Genomic DNA, 18644 nt, shown 5'->3' with positions numbered 1-18644 from the left:
ACTGCTGCAACTGAAAAATCTGTGCGGCCCTGGTGAGAAATTGAGTCAGGCGGGCAGGAAGCCCATCTGTCAGACCTGAGGATGGGGCCGGCGGCAGTACCTCGTGCGCCCTCCGCGTGGCGCACGGACATCCCCACACCCTCTGCGCTGCAGCCCCTCCCGCGGGCGCCTGCCGTTTGGTCCTTCTGTCCAGCCCTGGCCGTGACCCAGAGCGTTCAACTCCATCCTAAAATACACACATTCCACCACGTATTCTCAGGACCCACTGAGACCTTTAAATCTTCCACAGATAACGCTGACTGGCAAACGTTCGTTTGTTTCACTGAACCAGCTCGACTTTCTGAGTGTTTGAAAGCGCTTAAGACTAGCTGGCATCCGCCTTCATTTCAAAAAGTCCAGGGAACGGGAGGGATGTCCTGGTGTCCAAACTCTGAAGCTCAGTCCAAGAACAAATGATCCCTTGCGCGTTCTCTTCCCACCAGGTGTGGAAATGACAGTACGTTTAAAAATAAACATACCGGGCTTTCCAGCTAAGGGAGCGGCCTATGCCAACAGGCAAGAGGGGACCGGCCGGCTCAGAGAACAAGGCCCTGAAAGGCGCCCCGGGAGAGGATGCCCAGGTCGCCTCCTCACCGAGCTCGCGGCCAGGGGGCCAGCTGCTGCTTCCCTCCACACTGAGGACAGCTCCCTGTTTAACATGTCTGCTTTTAGTTACATCTAAACGGGATGTTCAGTGAAACAGCCACGCCGGCTTTCATGCATTTTTTTTTCACTGAGAGCGTGCTCGCCGTCAGATGCTGAGGGGTGCTTCTTGAAAGCATTCAGCCCGCAGGTGATTAATACACATGGTCAGATGGGGGTACACTCAAGACTCCAACAGTTAGCGCCTGAATTTTCACATGTGAAACTGGTGGGTTTGTTTGGATAAACTCAGGATAAGGCAGAAATACTGATCCATTCACCCTTGTTGCCAAACCCAAACCAATAATGACAAACCGTTTTGCTGAACAAAGTTCATTTCAGTTGACCTCAGAGGCAGGCATCGGCCCAGATCACAGAGAACTGTGGCTTACTAACAGGGAGTTTACTGTCCAGGTCTAGTGACATTGGTCTTATACAGAACAGCGTAACTATACATACCCCACAAGCATAAAAACAACATGTAAAAAGAAAAGACAGATTATTAGGGCACCTGAGGAAACAGGAAATTTATTTGGGATAAAATTAACCTCTGGTGATCTTCCTTTGCCATTTCCTACATGAAGCTCATTTATTTCTCCAGAGCAGCTGGGTGGGGACCAGCCCTGTAGAACGGTCTTTCTTGTCTCTAAGATCTAAAATTGAAAAGTAAATGGGCCGCCTCAATTCGGGACTCAGCTGCAGGTGGGGCTTAAGGAATGACAAAGACTAAATAGGAAATGTAAGGCAGATGGAAATAGAGAAGTCTAGTTTGGAAAAAGGAAGGGCCCTGAGAGCAGGGAAGATGGGTAGATATAAGATATTAGTGACAGATGCTGGAGAGATGGCCACGAATCACTTAAGATGTTGGCAGCAAATAACAGAAGTGGTGAAAAAAGCAGCATGTGTAGCTGGGGACATAACGAGTGGAGAATCTTTCCATAAAGCTGCCAGGACCAACATGCTCACTGAGTCTGAAACCACATTGTCACTGGCAAGCAGAGACTGAATTGCCTAATCTCAATCACAGCCTTATGGAAAAACTGCTCGCCTACTCCCTAATATGAATCATGTCTATCTTTAGTTTTATGGGAGACACTTTCTTCTCCAAGTGTTCCTTTTGTAAATGTTTTAGTTATCAAACTAGCTGTCAAGATGAACAAAACAGAAATGATAATTCCTAAGGTGAAAATGTTTAATCTGAATTGTCCCAGGGAACATCAAGGTAACGCATAATTAGGATTAAAAATAGTCATTCTCTCATTAAATCTGTTTTCTCTTGTCCTTTCCTTTGCTAAAGTCACCCAGAGGCAAAGTCTTTGGCTTTGACATCCAATTAAAACATCCCACCATATGACTCACCCAAGGATAGCTCTCAGGGAGATCACTTGTAAGCAAGCATTATCTTCTCTTCCCACCATAACTTTTGCCCTACATCAAAAGTCACTTTGTATTACTAAAGGAAACATTTTTTCTCTGCAATACCCAGCATAAAGAAGACTCTCAGTAACTGTCTGCTGTACAGATGAGTGTCTGAGATAATGACGTAGCTCCTAGTGATGAAGTATTTACCATAAACAGGTACTGTGCTGGGTTCTTCTACATCCATTGTCCACCATACAGGGTGTGTTCGCTCCCAATTTTCAGACTGGCAAGTGTGGCTTATAGAGGTTTACTAAGTCATCCCCGGTCACTCAGCCAGGGAATCCCTGAGCAGGAATCCTGGTCACAATGCACACCCCCCCAAAGGGTCGTGTTCTTTCCTCTCTGCCTCGGTGCTTGTGGTCTTACTGTCTAAACCAGGCACCACCATCCAGCGCTCTCACGGCCACATTATACATCCTCTTACAACACAGAGAGCAAGGGTCACACTCTTGACGGATTTCTTTCTGCCAAATAACCATGAGTTGATAACCAGTGGAGCCTGACGCAGAGCCCGGTTGCTCTAACAGAACACTTTCTGCAAACCTCAGTGGGCAAGTCCGAGGGACAATGACCAGGTTTTTCAGCCACATCTTACTGGCTGCTTCTCATCTAATTGGTTAGTAATCTCAGGAGGTTAATACTGGGGGAAAGTCAGAAGATAGAGAACTGAAAAAAAGATCAACCATTATAGTTTTTTATTAGCTCGTATATGGTAGAACTTCATAGCATAAACTTGTAGGCAAAACTACAGAAAATACTTAAATATGAAAAATTTGAGTATGAAAGTTTGAACTCTACCATGTCTTCCAGGATGAATTAGCCATCATCTCATAAAGTAAGGAGGTGAGGGGAAAAAGTATCAGATGAAAAGGACAGTGGGCTGAGAGCTGCACCGTTAATCCTGAGCAGAGAAATATTTCATGGGAACCTTGGAGCCAGGTGTGTTGGGGGATTGCTCCCTTCTAGATTTCAGTGCCCCCGAGACCCCCTGGTGGGGCCACCGGAGCAGGGGTCATGAGCCCACAGTACCCACTGCAGCGGTGCCTCCTAGGACGCACTCCAAGTTCCCTGCTTTCAATAGTCCCTTCATTCCCAACAAAGGTTCCGAATAATCGGGCTTCACAGAGAAGCACAGATCAGATGTCTCTGGGGCCAGCTGATTTCACCACAAAACTTTCTCCATCGTCACTGCCCCCAATTCCAGAGCAAATGACAAAAGCGGTTACCACTTGGGGCCTGCTATAAAGATCCCACTTGTTTCCAGTGACTCTTACAAACAGCCCTTCACTGTAGTCCTGTCCCGACTGCTGACTGGGCACCGGGCCTCTGTCCCCGTGCTCTGACCCCACGCCCATCTGATCGCTGTCAGGCTGAGGCTTGTATCTCTATCAAACAACTTTGCTGAGAAAACACCCGCCCAGCCCGGCATGTGGTTTATTAAATTATGTTTGATGAACTTGTGCTCAGTGGACACCAACCATACCACAAGGGCATGTGCTTCTCTGCCTCTGAAATTCTGCTTACTTCACATCTCTTGAATAAAGGAATTAAGAAAAGCCACCCGTAAGGAAGCAGTGCATGTATGCTAAGTCGCTTCAGTCGTGTCCCACTCTTTGCAACCTCATAGACTATAGCCTCCCAGGTTCCTCTGTTCATGGGGATTCTCCAGGCAAGAATACTGCAAGTGGGTTGCCATTTCCTTCTCCAATTTAAATTTAAATATGTAAATAAATTTAACTTTTTGATTTTTAATTTTAAAACTATAATTCAAAATGGTGTTTTGAGGTTTTAACTTACATTTCTTTACTTCCAGGATGAATTAGCCATCATGTCATAAAGTAAGGAGGTGAGGGGGGAAAAAGTATCAGATGAAAAGGACAGTGGGGCTGAGACCTGCAACATTAACTCTGGGCAGAGAGAAATATTTCACTGGAACCTTGGAGCCAGGTGTGTTCTGTGAAAAAGCACTTTCCATATATAATGGAATACTACTCAGCCATTAAAAAGAATGAAATCATGCCATTTGCAGCAACACGGATGGATCCATAGAGTGTCATACTGAGTGAAGTAAGGAAAGGCTCTGTGAAAAGCACTTCATATTTAACTCAGTTACAATTGCTACAGAACTGAAAGGGTTTTTTCACTGGGAGGTGGGAATGCCACAAAATAGTTTCAGGTAAGAACTTAGAAACCAACATTAACATTCAAGGGCTTCCCTGGTGACTCAGTGGTAGAGCATCTGCCTGCCAGTGTAGGGGACAGAGGTTCAATCCCTGATCCGGGAGGCTCCCACATGCTGTGGAGCAATGGAGCCCGTGCGCTGCAACTGAGGAGCCTGTGCGCCAGGGCCCGGGAACTGCGACCACCGAAGCCTGCGTGTCCCAGGGCCTGTGCTCCGCAGCAAGAGAAGCCACCACAGTGAGACTAGAGGGCAGCCTCCGCTCTCTGAAACTAGAGAAAAGCCCTCACAGCAGCAAAGACCCAGTGCAGCCAAATACATAGATAAACTTATTTTGAAAGGAAGTTAACATTCAATCAATGAGCTCTATAAAAGGACCCACATCAGACGTGAACTTGGTCCCGGAGTTCAGTTTCTGATGAAATCTCCTGCCGCTCTTGCTCACAGACAGGGCTATATAGGGGCAGAATGCAAAACAACGTTTCATTTCTGTTATTCAGAATCTATTCTGGTAATATCAATAACCCTGAGAAGAAGATAATAATCATCAAGGAAACGCATTCTTCCCCTTCCTACCAAGTGAGCAGCAGTACAAATCTCACAGTCTCTTTGATGTCACGACAACTATTGGAAGGAGAAAAAGCCTCAAACGGTGGGTCTGATTGCATCACTTCATCAGCTGAAGCCTCCACGAGTGGTTTATAATTTACTTGGTGAAAACAGATAGCTGGACATTGGTCAAGTCCCCTGAAAGGTATCCAAAGAGCTGTCCTCCCTTACAGGGCCGACACAGAGCCGGGAAAGTGGTGCAGAAGAACCATGGTCCCCTGAGGAACACAGGCCGCCCTCCCTCTGGAGCTCCATCAGTTTGCTGGGCCTCGAGAAACAGCAAGTCAGACCACAGGTCTGAGGGCAGGAGACAAGGTTCCTCGTCAGAAACCAAGTAAATGCTCCTTTTAAAACAAAAGCCAGACTGCCATGTGACAAGCACTCTCAGGAGTCGCCTTATGCATATAAGAAAATGAGTGCGTGCTAAGTCATTTCAGTTGTGTCTGACTCTGCGACCCCACAACTCTTCATGTCTCCTGCATTGGCAGGCGGGTTCTTTACCACTAGCACCACCTGGGGAGCCCTGAAGAAGATATATTTTTTCTTTTTGAGAATATATAGCAGAAAATATATATTCTCAAAAGTCAGCTTATGAAATTACTAAAAAGCACACATTTTTAAAGATTCTGATCATGAACACTCTTCATACTAAAATCAGACTACTCTATCAATAACAGTACCGAGCTGGTCCAGTTTGCCAACTTCTAAAAAGCACAGCATATAGCAGGGACAGGCATACCATTCACAATAATCTCCAGAAGTTGATGAATCTCAAAGCCCAGAGCATGCTCCGGTCACCTGCTGCTGTTATTTAGACGCTAAGTCATGTCTGACTCTTTGTGACCCATGGACTGTAGCCCACCAGGCTCCTCTGTCCATGGGATTCTCCAGGCAAGAAGACTGGAGTGGGTTGCCATGCCCTCCTCCAGGGGATCTCTCTGATCCAGGGATCAAACCCACATCTCCTGCACTGCAGGTGGTTCTTCACCATCTAAAGCACCAGGGAAGCCCTCCTGTCACCTGAGACCACAACAAAGTCCACGTGGAGGAGAGATGGAGATGGCTCTACAGCCGTGATTATTCTACAGATGCAAAGTCAAAGTGACTCAGTCGTGTCCGACTATTTGTGACCCCATGGACTACACAGTCAATGGAATTCTCCAGGCTAGAATACTGGAGTGGGTAGCTATTCCCTTCTCCAGGGGATCTTCCCAACCCAGGGATTGAACCCAGGTCCCCTGAATTGCAGGCAGATTCTTTACCAGCTGAGCCACCAGGGAAGCCCCGCTTTTTAATGATGCAAAAAGAGGGTTTTTTTCCTAACCATTCAAAGGTTCCATTTTAAACTATTTGCAACCAGGGGCATCAAACTGTGGACTCACAGAACCATCAGGGCTGATGGGTCCACAGAAATTATTAGTTCAATAGTTTCATTTTACAGCAGGTAACAGAGCCTCATGCATTTAAAGTTTCATAATGACCAAGATGATCCCAGGATCTCAGGAAGGACAATGGAAATCAGGCTTGTCTGTGCCACTCAAGTTCCTCCAACCCCACCTCTAGGTTCTCACTACATCCTGCTCTCATTACGCAGAGAAATTAAGCAGAGAACTGAGAGCAGATGGGTATTCTGAGAAAAAGGTAATTCAGCATTTCCTTTGTCCCTTTTCACTCCAGGCCCCATATTTCCCTTCAGAGAGGACCGCCCACCCCTTTCCCTCACAGGCAGGCCACCTCCCCAGGGCATCACCCCCTAGACATGGGAGCAGCACAGAATTTACAGCCTCTCCTGATCCCCAGGCGGGCTTCTCAGGTGGCTCAGTGGTGAGGAACCCACCTGGAATGCAGGAGGCACAGGAGATGTGGGCTTGATCCCCGGGTTGGGAAGATCCCCTGGAAGAGAGCATGGCAACCCACTCCAGTATTCTTGCCTGGAGAATCCCATGGACAGAGGAGCCTGGCAGGCTACAGTCCAGGGGATTGCCAAGAGATGGACAAAAGGACTAAGCACGCATGCACACTGGTCCCCAGGCACAAAGCTCTGGGTTCTGCACCCTCCTCTTTCTCTTCAGTTCCCACAAGAGCTAGAAGTGGCGGACATGGCAACAGACTCCTCCTTGGGCCTTGACACTCACAAGGGCATAACCAGTCAACGAGGATGATTTTCCTTGAAATACATGATTTCTGGCAATTAGTTTATGGCTGGGGTGGCCACACGAATAACTGTTCTGTGTCACACAGCCCAGCTCTGTGACTTCCTCTCCCCATGAGCCTGGAAGCCTGTGTGCACGTGTCTTCTGGTGCTCGTTGCTGGGGGCAGGGGCAGGTGGAGGGGTTCTGCGGCAGCAGCTGCTGCTGCTGGAAAGAAGGACCATTACCCCCAACGTCCTTCCAATGGCTGCTCAAGTGCTGGGATTCAGTTTATGAAACTCATGTCCATGCACGAACAGTTGACAATTGCTCTCAAGGCAGGATTGCTTTATCTCCACATGGTCTTGAATGTGGGCCAAACTAGTACGAGGGAGACAGAAAATATATCCCTGTGCACTCTTCTCTTCAGTGTACCACGGGAGAGAGGCTCACAGCTAATGACCACGTGACAGAACCACTCCACCATGACACCAAAAAGAAGAGAATGGCTGTTAAATGTGTCAAGAGTCCCTGAATTTTTAAATTCTTCCCAACTGATCCCACCCCGGCGAACAACGTCATAGTAAAGCACAATTTTCATATCAAGAGACTCTCTTATTCCACTTTGGCATCAAAACATTTAACTGCATTTTTTTCAGTGCTGTGCATAAGGAAATGGTTTACCTTCCAGCATTTTCTGCAGACTGTTCCTCATGACATGGATGTTCTCTATCCCGATAAACTGAAACTTGATATTGGAATAATTGTCTTCGTTCTCATAGCCTTTCCCTGCAGCACGATTTGCCATCGCATTAAGCTGCAGTGGGCAGCAAAACAGAACAGTCACCAAGGATATTCATGGAACAATCACAACATGTCACGGCTATCCATAAGAACATTCAACACGGCATGCAGAAACATGCGTTCGATCCCAGGACCACTGTGCTGGGCTGGGTGTCTACGGACACCTGGGCTGAGCCTACATTGAACAACATCTGTTTGTCGATGTGGGAACATTTTCTGAGCTGGGAAGCATCCTAGAGATAAGCCCATCTGGAGATGCCTTCTGCGGCTCCCAGGGTGGGATTCCGTAAAGCCAAGCTGTCCTGATTTAACACCAAATGTGACAGCCTTGGCTGGCAGAAGAATACTGGCAGATCCAGTTGGCAACATAGAGCTCTTAAGTGAAATGATTAGATCTTCTACTATTAGAATGCCAAGAAACACATCAGTGTAGAGGAAGGGTGACGTCATTCTAATTTGCTTAGGGGAATCTCGCAGATACCCAATTCAACCTTAAGGGGGAGAGAGGACCAGTGGGTGCTACATCTCCAGAGACACTTCCTCCAGCCACCCTATTTCAATCTCCAAAGAGGGCTTTCTAAAATCACATTCATTACCACAACTGCATACATAAGAAGTGGCAGCTCTTAGTGCAAACAGGGTTCAACGGTAATGGACTTTGAAGAAATTCATGATGTAAACTTACGCCGTACTCCTGTGTAACTAAGGTCAAGAAGGGGACAAGTCCTGCCTTAGCTGAGAAACACACAGATTTCTAGAATGAATGCATTATTGCTAACACTCCATTCTTGCCAGTCAATTAAGTGGGCCATCACATCCTAGACATCTATATTCGCTGACCGTTCTCTCCCTCTGCCCACAAACGGCAGGAGGGCTAAAGCCCAGGCAGAGAACTTGCCACCAGAAAAGTATCAGTTTTTGGGCCACAATGCAGTATTGGGAGGATATTAATACTTTACAAAAATCAAAGTTTATAAAGCAAAGTTAAGTTAAAAACATAGATAATCTTTGACCCAGATCTCCTATTTGTGAGACTCTGACACTATTTAAAATACCAGCACACAAAGATGGATATCCAAAAGTGTTTGCAACCTTTAAAAAAAAAATAATTGATATTAAAAAAACTGAAAGCCTATGAGTATCTCCATAGGGCGATGACTAGACGAATTATGATATACTCAGACCCTGGACTACTAATAGGATCAAGGGATACAGAGATAATGATAGAGACAGAAATAGAGACGTATGGGCAGCATTAAAGAATCCGCCTCCCGATGCAGGAGACACAAGAGACTCGGTCAGGTTCAATCCCTGGGTTTGAAGATCCCCTGGAGGAGGAAATGATAATCCACTCCAGTATTCTTGGCTGCAGAATCCCATGGACAGAGGAACCTGGCGGACTACAGTCCATGGGGTCGCAAGGAGTCAGACTGACTGAACAGGCACACGTGGAAATGTACAGGTACTGGGGGGAGGGAGAGGAGAGAGAGAAAAGAGGGGAGCTGAAGGAGGGAAGACTGGGAGTGTCACATGACACGTGAAGTGAGAAAAGCAAGCTCCAGAATAAAGTCCATACAAGTATCCCACTTTTCGTAAAAGGAACCGAGCTACAGACGTGCGGTTATGTTTATGCGTGCTGAATCAGCAGGATACAGATGAACAGAAAACGACGCTGATTTAGCAGCTGTCACAGGAGAAAGACGTGTCACGTGGCTGGGGCGCCCATCAATACCGCTCTGTACGCTCCTCTGGTCTTTGTTACAAACCAGACATACTAAGTTTATAAATTAAATAACAGAAGCAAAATGTATGAGAAATGAAAAATAAAACAGCAGAGGCAGGTCCCTGCCACCAGGGGCTCGGGCTGGCAGACTCCTCGCTTTGCTCTCTGTGAGTCGGCTCACGTGACATCGGCTGGGGCACAACTCCCCTGGCCACGTTGTCTCCAGTTTACAAAAAGAGCATCCCTTTTCTCCCAGGCATGCTGTGAGAATAAAGGGTTTAGTCTTAATTAAGAAAAAAAAATATTAAAGTAATATTATTTTAAAGATAACTTATATTCGTGCCTTAAATGTTTTTTTAATTTTTTTAATTGAAGGATAATTGCTTTATAGAATTTTGTGGGTTTCTGTCATACATCAACATATTAGGATATTTTAAAATATCTTAAGGGGAAAACTTTTCTAAAATTACCTAAAGACATTTTGCTTTTGAAATTGTGCTATTATACATGGACTGCAAGGAGATCAAACCAGTCAGTCCTGAAGGAAATCAGTCTGAATAGTCATTGGAAGGACTGATGCTGAGGCTGAAGCTCCAGCACTTTGGCTACCTGATGTGAAGAGCTGACTCATTAGAAAAGAGCCTGATGCTGGAAAGGTTTAAGACAGGAGGAGAAGGGGATGACAGAGGTCGAGATGGTTGGATGGCATCACCAACTCAGTGGACATGAGTTTGAACAAGCTCCGGGAAATGGTGAAGGAGAAGAAAGCCTGACAGTCCATGGGGTCGCAAAGAGTCAGACATGACTGGGTGACTGAACAATTATAAAAATATCACTGCTTTGTATAATTATTTTCCCAAGTTGCTGGCTTATTCTTTACCACAAGCTTCATAAATAAAGCGGTTAATAGGACACGAGGCAGTATGACATAGCATATATAGTAGCATATCCTACTGTGCTACGTGAACCTTATGTTTATTTCTGCACCTTGAATAATTCAACTTAAGTCTGCTCACCGCATACCACGGAGATAACTTTTTAAACAGTGCAGTGGATAAAAAACAAAATACTATTATTTTTAACCTATAATAAGGATCCTATGTTCACATTTTTAATAGCTGATTGCCTATGACCTGGGAGAATTTATCGAGGGTCTTCTTTCAAAAAGCAAAGGAAGGACACATGACCTCCTGAAAGTCAATGGTACTTCTCACAATGAACAGAAGGTGGCGATATTTACTCTATCATCCAAAGAGTACTTTCTCAAGATTTGCACACATTTTACAGAACCTCTCACGATAATGGGGCACAAGCTGACCCCTCAAAGCAGGAAACACAGCTTTATAATTAATAAAAAGTCAGACGCTATCTTGGACCTATATGCATATTCATTCAGAGAGAGTATCTCTTATATTACCAAAAAAAAAAAAAGTTTAATTTGGTGCCCTGTCCTTTAGGGTGAGAATTCCATTTCACAACCAAAGAAGAAGCTATTCATTTCAGCTCCTAAAACTTTTCAAATCATGGGAAAACCCCTCAAAATGTCACATCCTCTATGTTTCTAATTATATAATGTCCTTGAAAAAAATTTATAGACGTGGAGAACCGATGCATGGTTATTTGTGATGTAATTGTTCTGTGGAAGAAAAACTAAGGTCAACCTAGACAGTATATTAAAAAGCAGAGACATTACTTTGCTGACAAAGATCCATCTAGTCAAAGCTATGGTTTTTCCAGTAGTCATGCATGAGTGTGGGAACTGGAATATAAAGAAAGCTGAGTGCCAAAGAATTGATGCTTTTGAACTCTGGTGTTGGAAAAGACTCTTGAGAGTCCCTTGGACTGAAAGGAGATCAAGCCAGTCAATCCCAAACGAAATCAGTCCTGAATATTCATTGGAAGGACTGATGCTGAAGCTGAAGCTCCATTACTTTGGCCACCTGATGGGAATAACTGACTCATGTGAAAAGACCCTGATGCTGGGAAAGATTGAAGGCAGAAGGGGACAACAAAGGATGAAATGGTTGGATGGCATCACCAACTCTTTGGACATGAGTTTGAGCAAGCTCTGGGAGTTGGTGATGGACAGGGAAGCCTGGCGGGCTTCCAGTCTGGCGGTGGCAGTGAGAGAGGAAGCTGGGAAGTTTTAGGGTTCTCGACACACAAGCTGGGCTTCCCTGGTGGCTCAGATGGTAAAGAATATGCCTGCAATGCAGGAGACCCAGGTTCGATCCCTGGGTTGGGAAGATCCCCTGGAGGAGGGAATGGCAACTCATTCAGTATTCTTGCCTGGAGAATTCCATGGACAGAGGAGCCAGGATTCCTGGACACAGGGCTACAGACCATGGGTTTGCAAAGAGCTGATATGACTGAGCAACTAACACACACACACCAGCTAATAGATGAAGAAATTCTGACTTCATTCATGTCAGCAGAGGGCTACTGAAAGCCTCTGAGCAGGCTTAATTGAAAAATTATGGAGATTTAGTATCCATGTCAGAGAAGATCCACTGGAGTGTGCAGAGGATGTGAGCTCCACAAGGGAGATGGCTCGTCTCATTTATGGCCTATGCCTATTTATGGCCTAGAACCCTGCGCCTCAGGCTGGCACACAGCAGGCACTCTGTGAAGATTTACTGACGGGCTGACCGACCAAAGAAATGACTGAGTGAGGCTGAGAGGTGAACAGCCCAAGAATGTTTAAAAAAAAAAAAGAATCAGATTCCTTCCCTCCAATCTTAAATCACCAAACACATCAAAACCATGGAAACTCAGTCAACGATGATGATCTTCCTATCAAGTTAAAGGTCAGCTTGGTGGTCACCATCTCGGGCTTGAAGTCTAATGTTACAGCCGAGCACATGCTGTACCTGAATGACAGGACCTGATCTGATGGATGGAAAATGAGCACTGAAGGTGCCCCTGGCAGGAGGCCCGGACCACACTCTAGCCTGCGGCATCAGTTAATGGTCCGTCTATCTTCATCTATGTCCAGTGCCATGAAGAATCTGAACTTGTTGGTACAACCAGAAAAGAAGAGATGATTTTATTTCTTGCAACTATGGTCTACAACTCTGCTAATCAAAATCCTTCTTCCCTATCCCCAAGGGAAAAATTGATAGCTTTACAATCACTGTTCAGCTCAATTTACAATCCCAACCCCATATACTATGCAAAATTATCTCTTTCCCTCCTTATAGGCGATTTGGACTGGTAAGGGGTTCTTTCTCCTTTTTGTCTTTCTTTTGGCTCTGTCTTTATACTGGGGATGGGGGAGGTAGAAAGTCAAAGTGTTAGTTGCTCAGTCATGTCAGACTCTGCAGCCTCACAGACTGTAGCTGGCCAGGCTCCTCTGTCCACGGGATTCTCCAGGCAAGAATACTGGAGTGGGTTGCCATGCCCTCCTCGAGGGGATCTTCCCAACCCAGCAATCGAACCTGCATCTCCTGCATTGTGGGTAGATCCTTTACCATCTGAGCTACCAGGGAGTGGGATGACAGAGAGGGTTAGGGGAAAAAAAGGTAAATATCTAAAGCTGGAGAAGACTGCTGTTTTATCTCTGCTAGTAATCACTGCTTTTCTGGTTAACACCTGACCTGAACATCTCCGACATAAGTGTCTAAATCCCAGGGCGGGTCTCCGGGCTCTTGGCAGGGGTGGAATGCACAGACCTTGCTCACGTGGAGACCCACCTTGGCTTGAGCCTATTCCAGGGCCCCAGCTTCGCTCCCCAATATGTACTCCACAGTGCCCGCAGCCAGGAACCTCCAAGGGCGGGGGGACTGGACCCCAGCAGGCTGGCTTGTGTACAACTTCCCTTCTCAGCATCCACAGGACCCGCAGCCCACCCTCCATCCTCGTCCTGCCAAAGAGAGGCAAGGAGACGCCCCACCACCCCAAACGCCGTAGCTGCCCCCGCTGCCCTGCTCAGTGACTCACCCTCCACAGACGTGGCTTCCTCGCAGCCCCTCTGTCATGCACCCCGATCTTTCCCACAGATCGCCCCATATACACCCCTCACAGGGTAGAAGCCACCTCATTATTGATTCCAGAGAGACACAACTTTCACGTGACCTCCTGTACTCAGCCTAAGGAAGCGCTCACAAGGTGACATCACAGGCCAGCGAGCCACAGCACTGCCCTTGGAGAAGCAGCCCGGACCAGGCACCGGGTGTTAGCCGAGCCGGTGCCCGGCCTGCCCTGCCTCTTGGCTCCACTGCCCTCCCAGGTGCCCACGTTGGGCCCCGGCTGAGCGCATATGAGCCAGCCGCTGGGTCTGCAGCTCTGAGTTCCCCGCCTCACTGCAACTGTGTACAGAGAGGATGACTCCCCCCACCCCTCGGAGCCTGTCCAGAGGCTCCCCTGGAGATCAAGATAAGCCTAGATGTGAACCCGGGCTCTGCCCTGAGTGGTGTGACCTTGGGCAAATGCCTGAACCTCTCTGGACCTGAGATTGTATCCATAAAAAGAAAAAAAATGCTCCTCATTTGAAGGAGTATTTTAAGAGTCAAATGGAAAAGTGCCTGGCATTTTCACAAGCTCGACAAAATCCTAGAACAAAGTAAAGTCATGAGCAAGGTTGAGATGAAAGGAATTTGATCTCATTTTATAATTCAGCAACTATTGGGACTTCCCTGGTGGTCTAGTGGTTAAGACTCTGCACTTCCAATGCAGGGGACTTGGGTTCAATCCCTGGTCGGGGAATTCAAATCCCACATGCTGCGTGGTGTGGCCAAAAGACAAAAAATAACAATAAATAAAATAAAATTCAACAACTATGGCATCAATATGACCTCCTGTCTTCTTAATGCACTAAATTCTCACAGTAACACATGACCTTGAGGGGTTGGTTTTTTCTTAATAGATATTAAGTTGAGCTAAGGTCCTCATGGCCTTTGCCTCCCTAGATTCTAATACCAACGAGCAATTCAGGCAGCATCTGAGGTGAGTCCCACTCCAAGGACAAGAACAACTTCTGACCTTTCTCTATTTCATTTAAATCTGCAAGCGAACCTAGCTAGGGCCCATTTGCCATGCCCACCGCCCACAGCAAACATGGAGCCAGTCTCCTGGCTACCGAGAAACAAAAATCAACAGACATGATCTTTAAAAGAACGAACACTCTAAGCAAACAGTTTAAAACTCCCGTGAAGGTGTGTGTGTGCCCGGGCAAATAGGAAGACAGCACGACCAATTTTCTTTAATGGATCCGCCTCCAACTTCTTATCGCCGAGAGCAAACACACGGAGTGCTAAATATACCCTTCAAATCAAATCCTTTGGATTAATTTCTTTTAAATCTGGACTGCGTCTGGCTCAACAGCTGCCACATTGCCCAGAAGGTTTACATAACATAGTACACACTTGGACCGTTGGCCCTTAAATCAGCAGGCGAATCTGTTTGCCTCTATTTAAACCTGCGAAAACGGGATCGGAGAAGAGCAACCTAATTCACTTTAAAGCCCCTGTCTCTCCATCCCTTTATTATTATTGCTATTATTTGGCCAAGTGGTATGCGGGATCTTAGTTCGTCAGAGTGAAAGTTGCTCAATCGTGTCTGACTCTTTGCCAACCCCATGGATTGTAGCACACCAGGCTCCTCCTCAGTCCATGGAATTCTCCAGGCAAGAATACTAGAGAGGGTAGCCATTGCCTTCTCCAGGGGATCTTCTCAACCAGGGATCAAGCCCATGTCCCTGCAATGGAAGCACAGAGTCCTAACCAGTGACTGCAAGGGAAGTCCCTGCCCTCTTCTTATTTTGTCTTTAGCCTGTGTCTCTAAGACAGGCATTTGTGCAGTCGTCTCTGACTTCAGAAACTCAGAGCAGCTCCACTAACCTGACACGAGAGGCAGAATGAAGACGAGGGAAAGTCAAGGTGAGAAGGACGATGAAGCAGAGAGAAAAACACACATTGAAAGAGAGCTGCTATAAAAGATAGAGATTTTCCAGCATCTTTCAAGTAAAAATCCTCAAGCAGAGAAGCTATTTCTCCCCCAGTCCAAAGCCTCTTCCCTGTTGTGCTTTGAGGACTTTCCTAAAAGGAAGGGAATCCTTTACCTGTCATCTACCAGAATGTGACCCGGCTGGAATCTGGTGTGTCCTTGATCTGCGTAGTTGGTCTACTCTACTGGTGTCTAAGAGGACCTCTTCCTCACCGCCCCACCCTGCCCCCCACGGCTGCCCCACAGCCCCCGCCTGTTAGACCAACCAGGACTGTTCTGAGGTCAGTGATGGAAGACATCTAACTACATGATTGAGACCGTGCATCACAATATTTGGCGACATGGGGCTCAGAGAAGCAGCAAAATTGCCAGGGTCTGGGTCAGCCACACAATGGGTAGTATGCAGTTTCCGTGATTCCTCTTATCAGACACGAGTACAGACCCATGTCTGCAATTACCCACTCCATGGGAACTGATGTTTAACATTTTGAAGGCCTTATGTTCTTTCAACCTTTTTATGATTAAAATTTTTTTTCACACTATAATTTATAAAAGAAAAGTTTGTCAAAATCCTCCTCTCACCCCACAGGGGGAAAAAAAAAAAACACCAAAAACCACTGTTAACAGTTTAATATATATACCCTTAAACTTTTTTCAGTGCATAGAATAATGTATAATTTTAATAATATAATTACTATTACATACATGGGATCACATTATAGATTTCTGTAGCTCACTCTTGCTGTTTCACAGTACATCTCAGACACTGTTCTGCACCCACATGGAGAAAGAACATGTACCCTTCTCTCTCATCACTTACAGATCCAGGTATATTTTATTCATAACTGGCAAGAAATTCCAATGCCAAATGTGTTGAATTAATGGCCATATCTCTCTGTCACCTAATTTTATCCTATATATTCCATGCTCATCTTCTTCTTGGAATTCTTACTAGGTGAGTGCTTATCCTTCCAGATCTTTCTGTTTTAACTGACATTTTTACCTACCTATAGTTCGCTGTTTTCCATAGACACAGTAATATACATATTAATTTGTAACTTCTTTTTTTTTTAAACTTAACATTCCATTTTGGAAATCGTTCCATGTCATAGACATAGTGGAATTAACTACCAGCTGAATTTGCAAGGGAAGAGGTGAACATCCCACAAACTCTGAACTGCGCGGATTCCACAGTGAATTTCATACTGTTAGAGAAGAAAAGGTCCTTTTGTGAACAAACCAAAGAACAATCTGGCGTGTTCAGGAGAGCGACCTCCAGCATCACACCACACTTTTGTCGTGTGCACTATGTACCGAGCACGAGGCTCGGAGCCGGGAAAGATCCAAAGTCCCTGCCGTTGTCAACCCCCCAGGGCTCAGGGCCCCCGGAAGCAGGCGGGCAGGGCAGCCACTGTGCAGAGGGAAACGGCCCCTCTGCAGACGGCGCTCCCTGAGCGGGCGAGGCCTCATCTCTCTGCAAAGACTGCAAAGACATGCATTGGCGTGGTGACACTCACCTTGGGCCGAGTGTCCACAACATAAAGGAAGTCGCTTCCCGGGTTGGCCTTCCTGATGGCCTGCAGCATCTGCTCATCCTCCAGGCAGCGGGCACTGAAGCCAGACAGGGGCTGGCTGCTCCGGCAGATGGAGGCCTGTGGGGAGAGGCCACAGCAGCACAGCCGCATCAAGCAGTGGATCAACTGCACCCCCCCGCAAGACCCTCAGGACCGCCACCACAACAAAGGCCACTCACCCCCACTCCCCACTTTACTTACGCCCCTGGCTTGTGAAAGTATCAGTGCTTTCAAGAAATCGAAGTTGGCATCTTTCTAACTCAAAAAACCATTACATGGGCAAGCAGTGCAAAAAGCTTCTCTGAGTAACAACTAGGATGCATAAGCATGGGCTTCCCAAGTGGTGCTAGTGGTAAAAAAACAAACAAACAAAAAAAACTGCCTGTCAATGCAGGAGACATAAGAGACCTGGGTTTGATCCCTGGGTCAGGAAGATTCCCTGGAGAAGGAAATGGCAACCCACTCCAGTATTCTTGCCTGGAAAATTCCACAGACAGAGGAGCCTGGCGGGCTACCGTCCATAAGGTCACAGAGAGTTGGACACGACTGAGCATGCACGCATGCAAGGTTGTTTAGGTAGGATCCAAATGATGAAATTGTAAAACCATCTAAATAAATAGTCTACTCTGCTTGACACCACTTCATCTTCCTGCAAAAGTAGAAATATAAAGTAACTCTTCTCCTACTTCTTTAGTGTTTTCCATCATTTACTAGCTCACTTAGAAACATCACAAAACCCTCAAACTGGTTCTCATCCTAAATGGGGGAATGTTTATGGTGACAGATCCAAGGCTGCTGCCAGTGTCTAAGGACAGGAGGCTCAGACCTTGGCTGATGCAGGTGGGTTAGAAGCAAGGGCTTCCTTGGGAACTGACCTGTGTGCTGTTCTGTGATTTCCCTGTTCTGTGATTCCAACAGAGTACCCTGAACTGTGGCTCAGGGCTTCCCTGGTAGCTCAGCTAGTAAAGAATCTGCCTCCAATGTGAGAGACGTGGGTTCAATCCCTGGGTAGGGAAGATCCCCTGGAGAAGGGAAAGGCTACCCACTCTAGTATTCTGGCCTGGAGAATTCCATGGACTGTATAGTCCATGGGGTTGCAAAGAGTTGGACACCGCTGAGCGACTTTCACTTTTCACCCTGAACTGTGGGACAGTGTACACAATAACATAAACATCCCTCTGAGTTATTAGTGGGTGAGTATGGCCACAACCTCGCAGCTGTGAAACTTATACTTTTGTGGCAAAGTGCTTCCTATGAATTTAGATTTTATTTTAACACTTAGATTGAAGTCAAATTGCCAAATACAATCTAGGAATGACTCTTTCGAAGAATCTGCACTGAGCCTAGGTACCCACGTGTACGAGGGCAGAGGTGCTCCCTGGCTCAGGGAAGGGGGCAGTGCTTAGGAGGGAAACCTCCCCTGGAAAGAGCCACGGCACAGCCCGTTCTGGCGCCCGCATGCCGGACTCCATCCTGGAAGGCACCCCGGCTCTGAGTCCAAGTGCAGCTTAACTGTCCTTCAGGCTCATCCCAGGGCTACTCAGCCAGGCTTGGGTTTCTCCAGAGAAAGGTGAGCTCT

General features: G+C 46.5%; 1 protein-coding gene across 1 annotated transcript in view; it reads right to left on the bottom strand.

Annotated features, from left to right (window-relative positions):
- Positions 1–18644, bottom strand: part of MTMR7 (myotubularin related protein 7) — a 100622-nt gene that overhangs the window by 13776 nt on the left and 68202 nt on the right. The window contains exons 6-7 of the mRNA XM_027530129.1: positions 17009–17143; positions 7706–7838 (exon numbers count right to left, since the gene is read on the bottom strand). Coding sequence (XP_027385930.1) covers positions 7706–7838; positions 17009–17143 — 268 coding nt within the window. The remainder of the gene's footprint in view (positions 1–7705; positions 7839–17008; positions 17144–18644) is intronic.

The sequence above is a fragment of the Bos indicus x Bos taurus genome, chromosome 27 (assembly GCF_003369695.1).
Source record: "Bos indicus x Bos taurus breed Angus x Brahman F1 hybrid chromosome 27, Bos_hybrid_MaternalHap_v2.0, whole genome shotgun sequence".
NCBI classification, from domain to species: domain Eukaryota; kingdom Metazoa; phylum Chordata; class Mammalia; order Artiodactyla; family Bovidae; genus Bos; species Bos indicus x Bos taurus.
The sequence above is the reverse complement of the archived record's forward strand: the minus strand, read 5'-3'. Positions and strand labels throughout refer to the sequence as shown.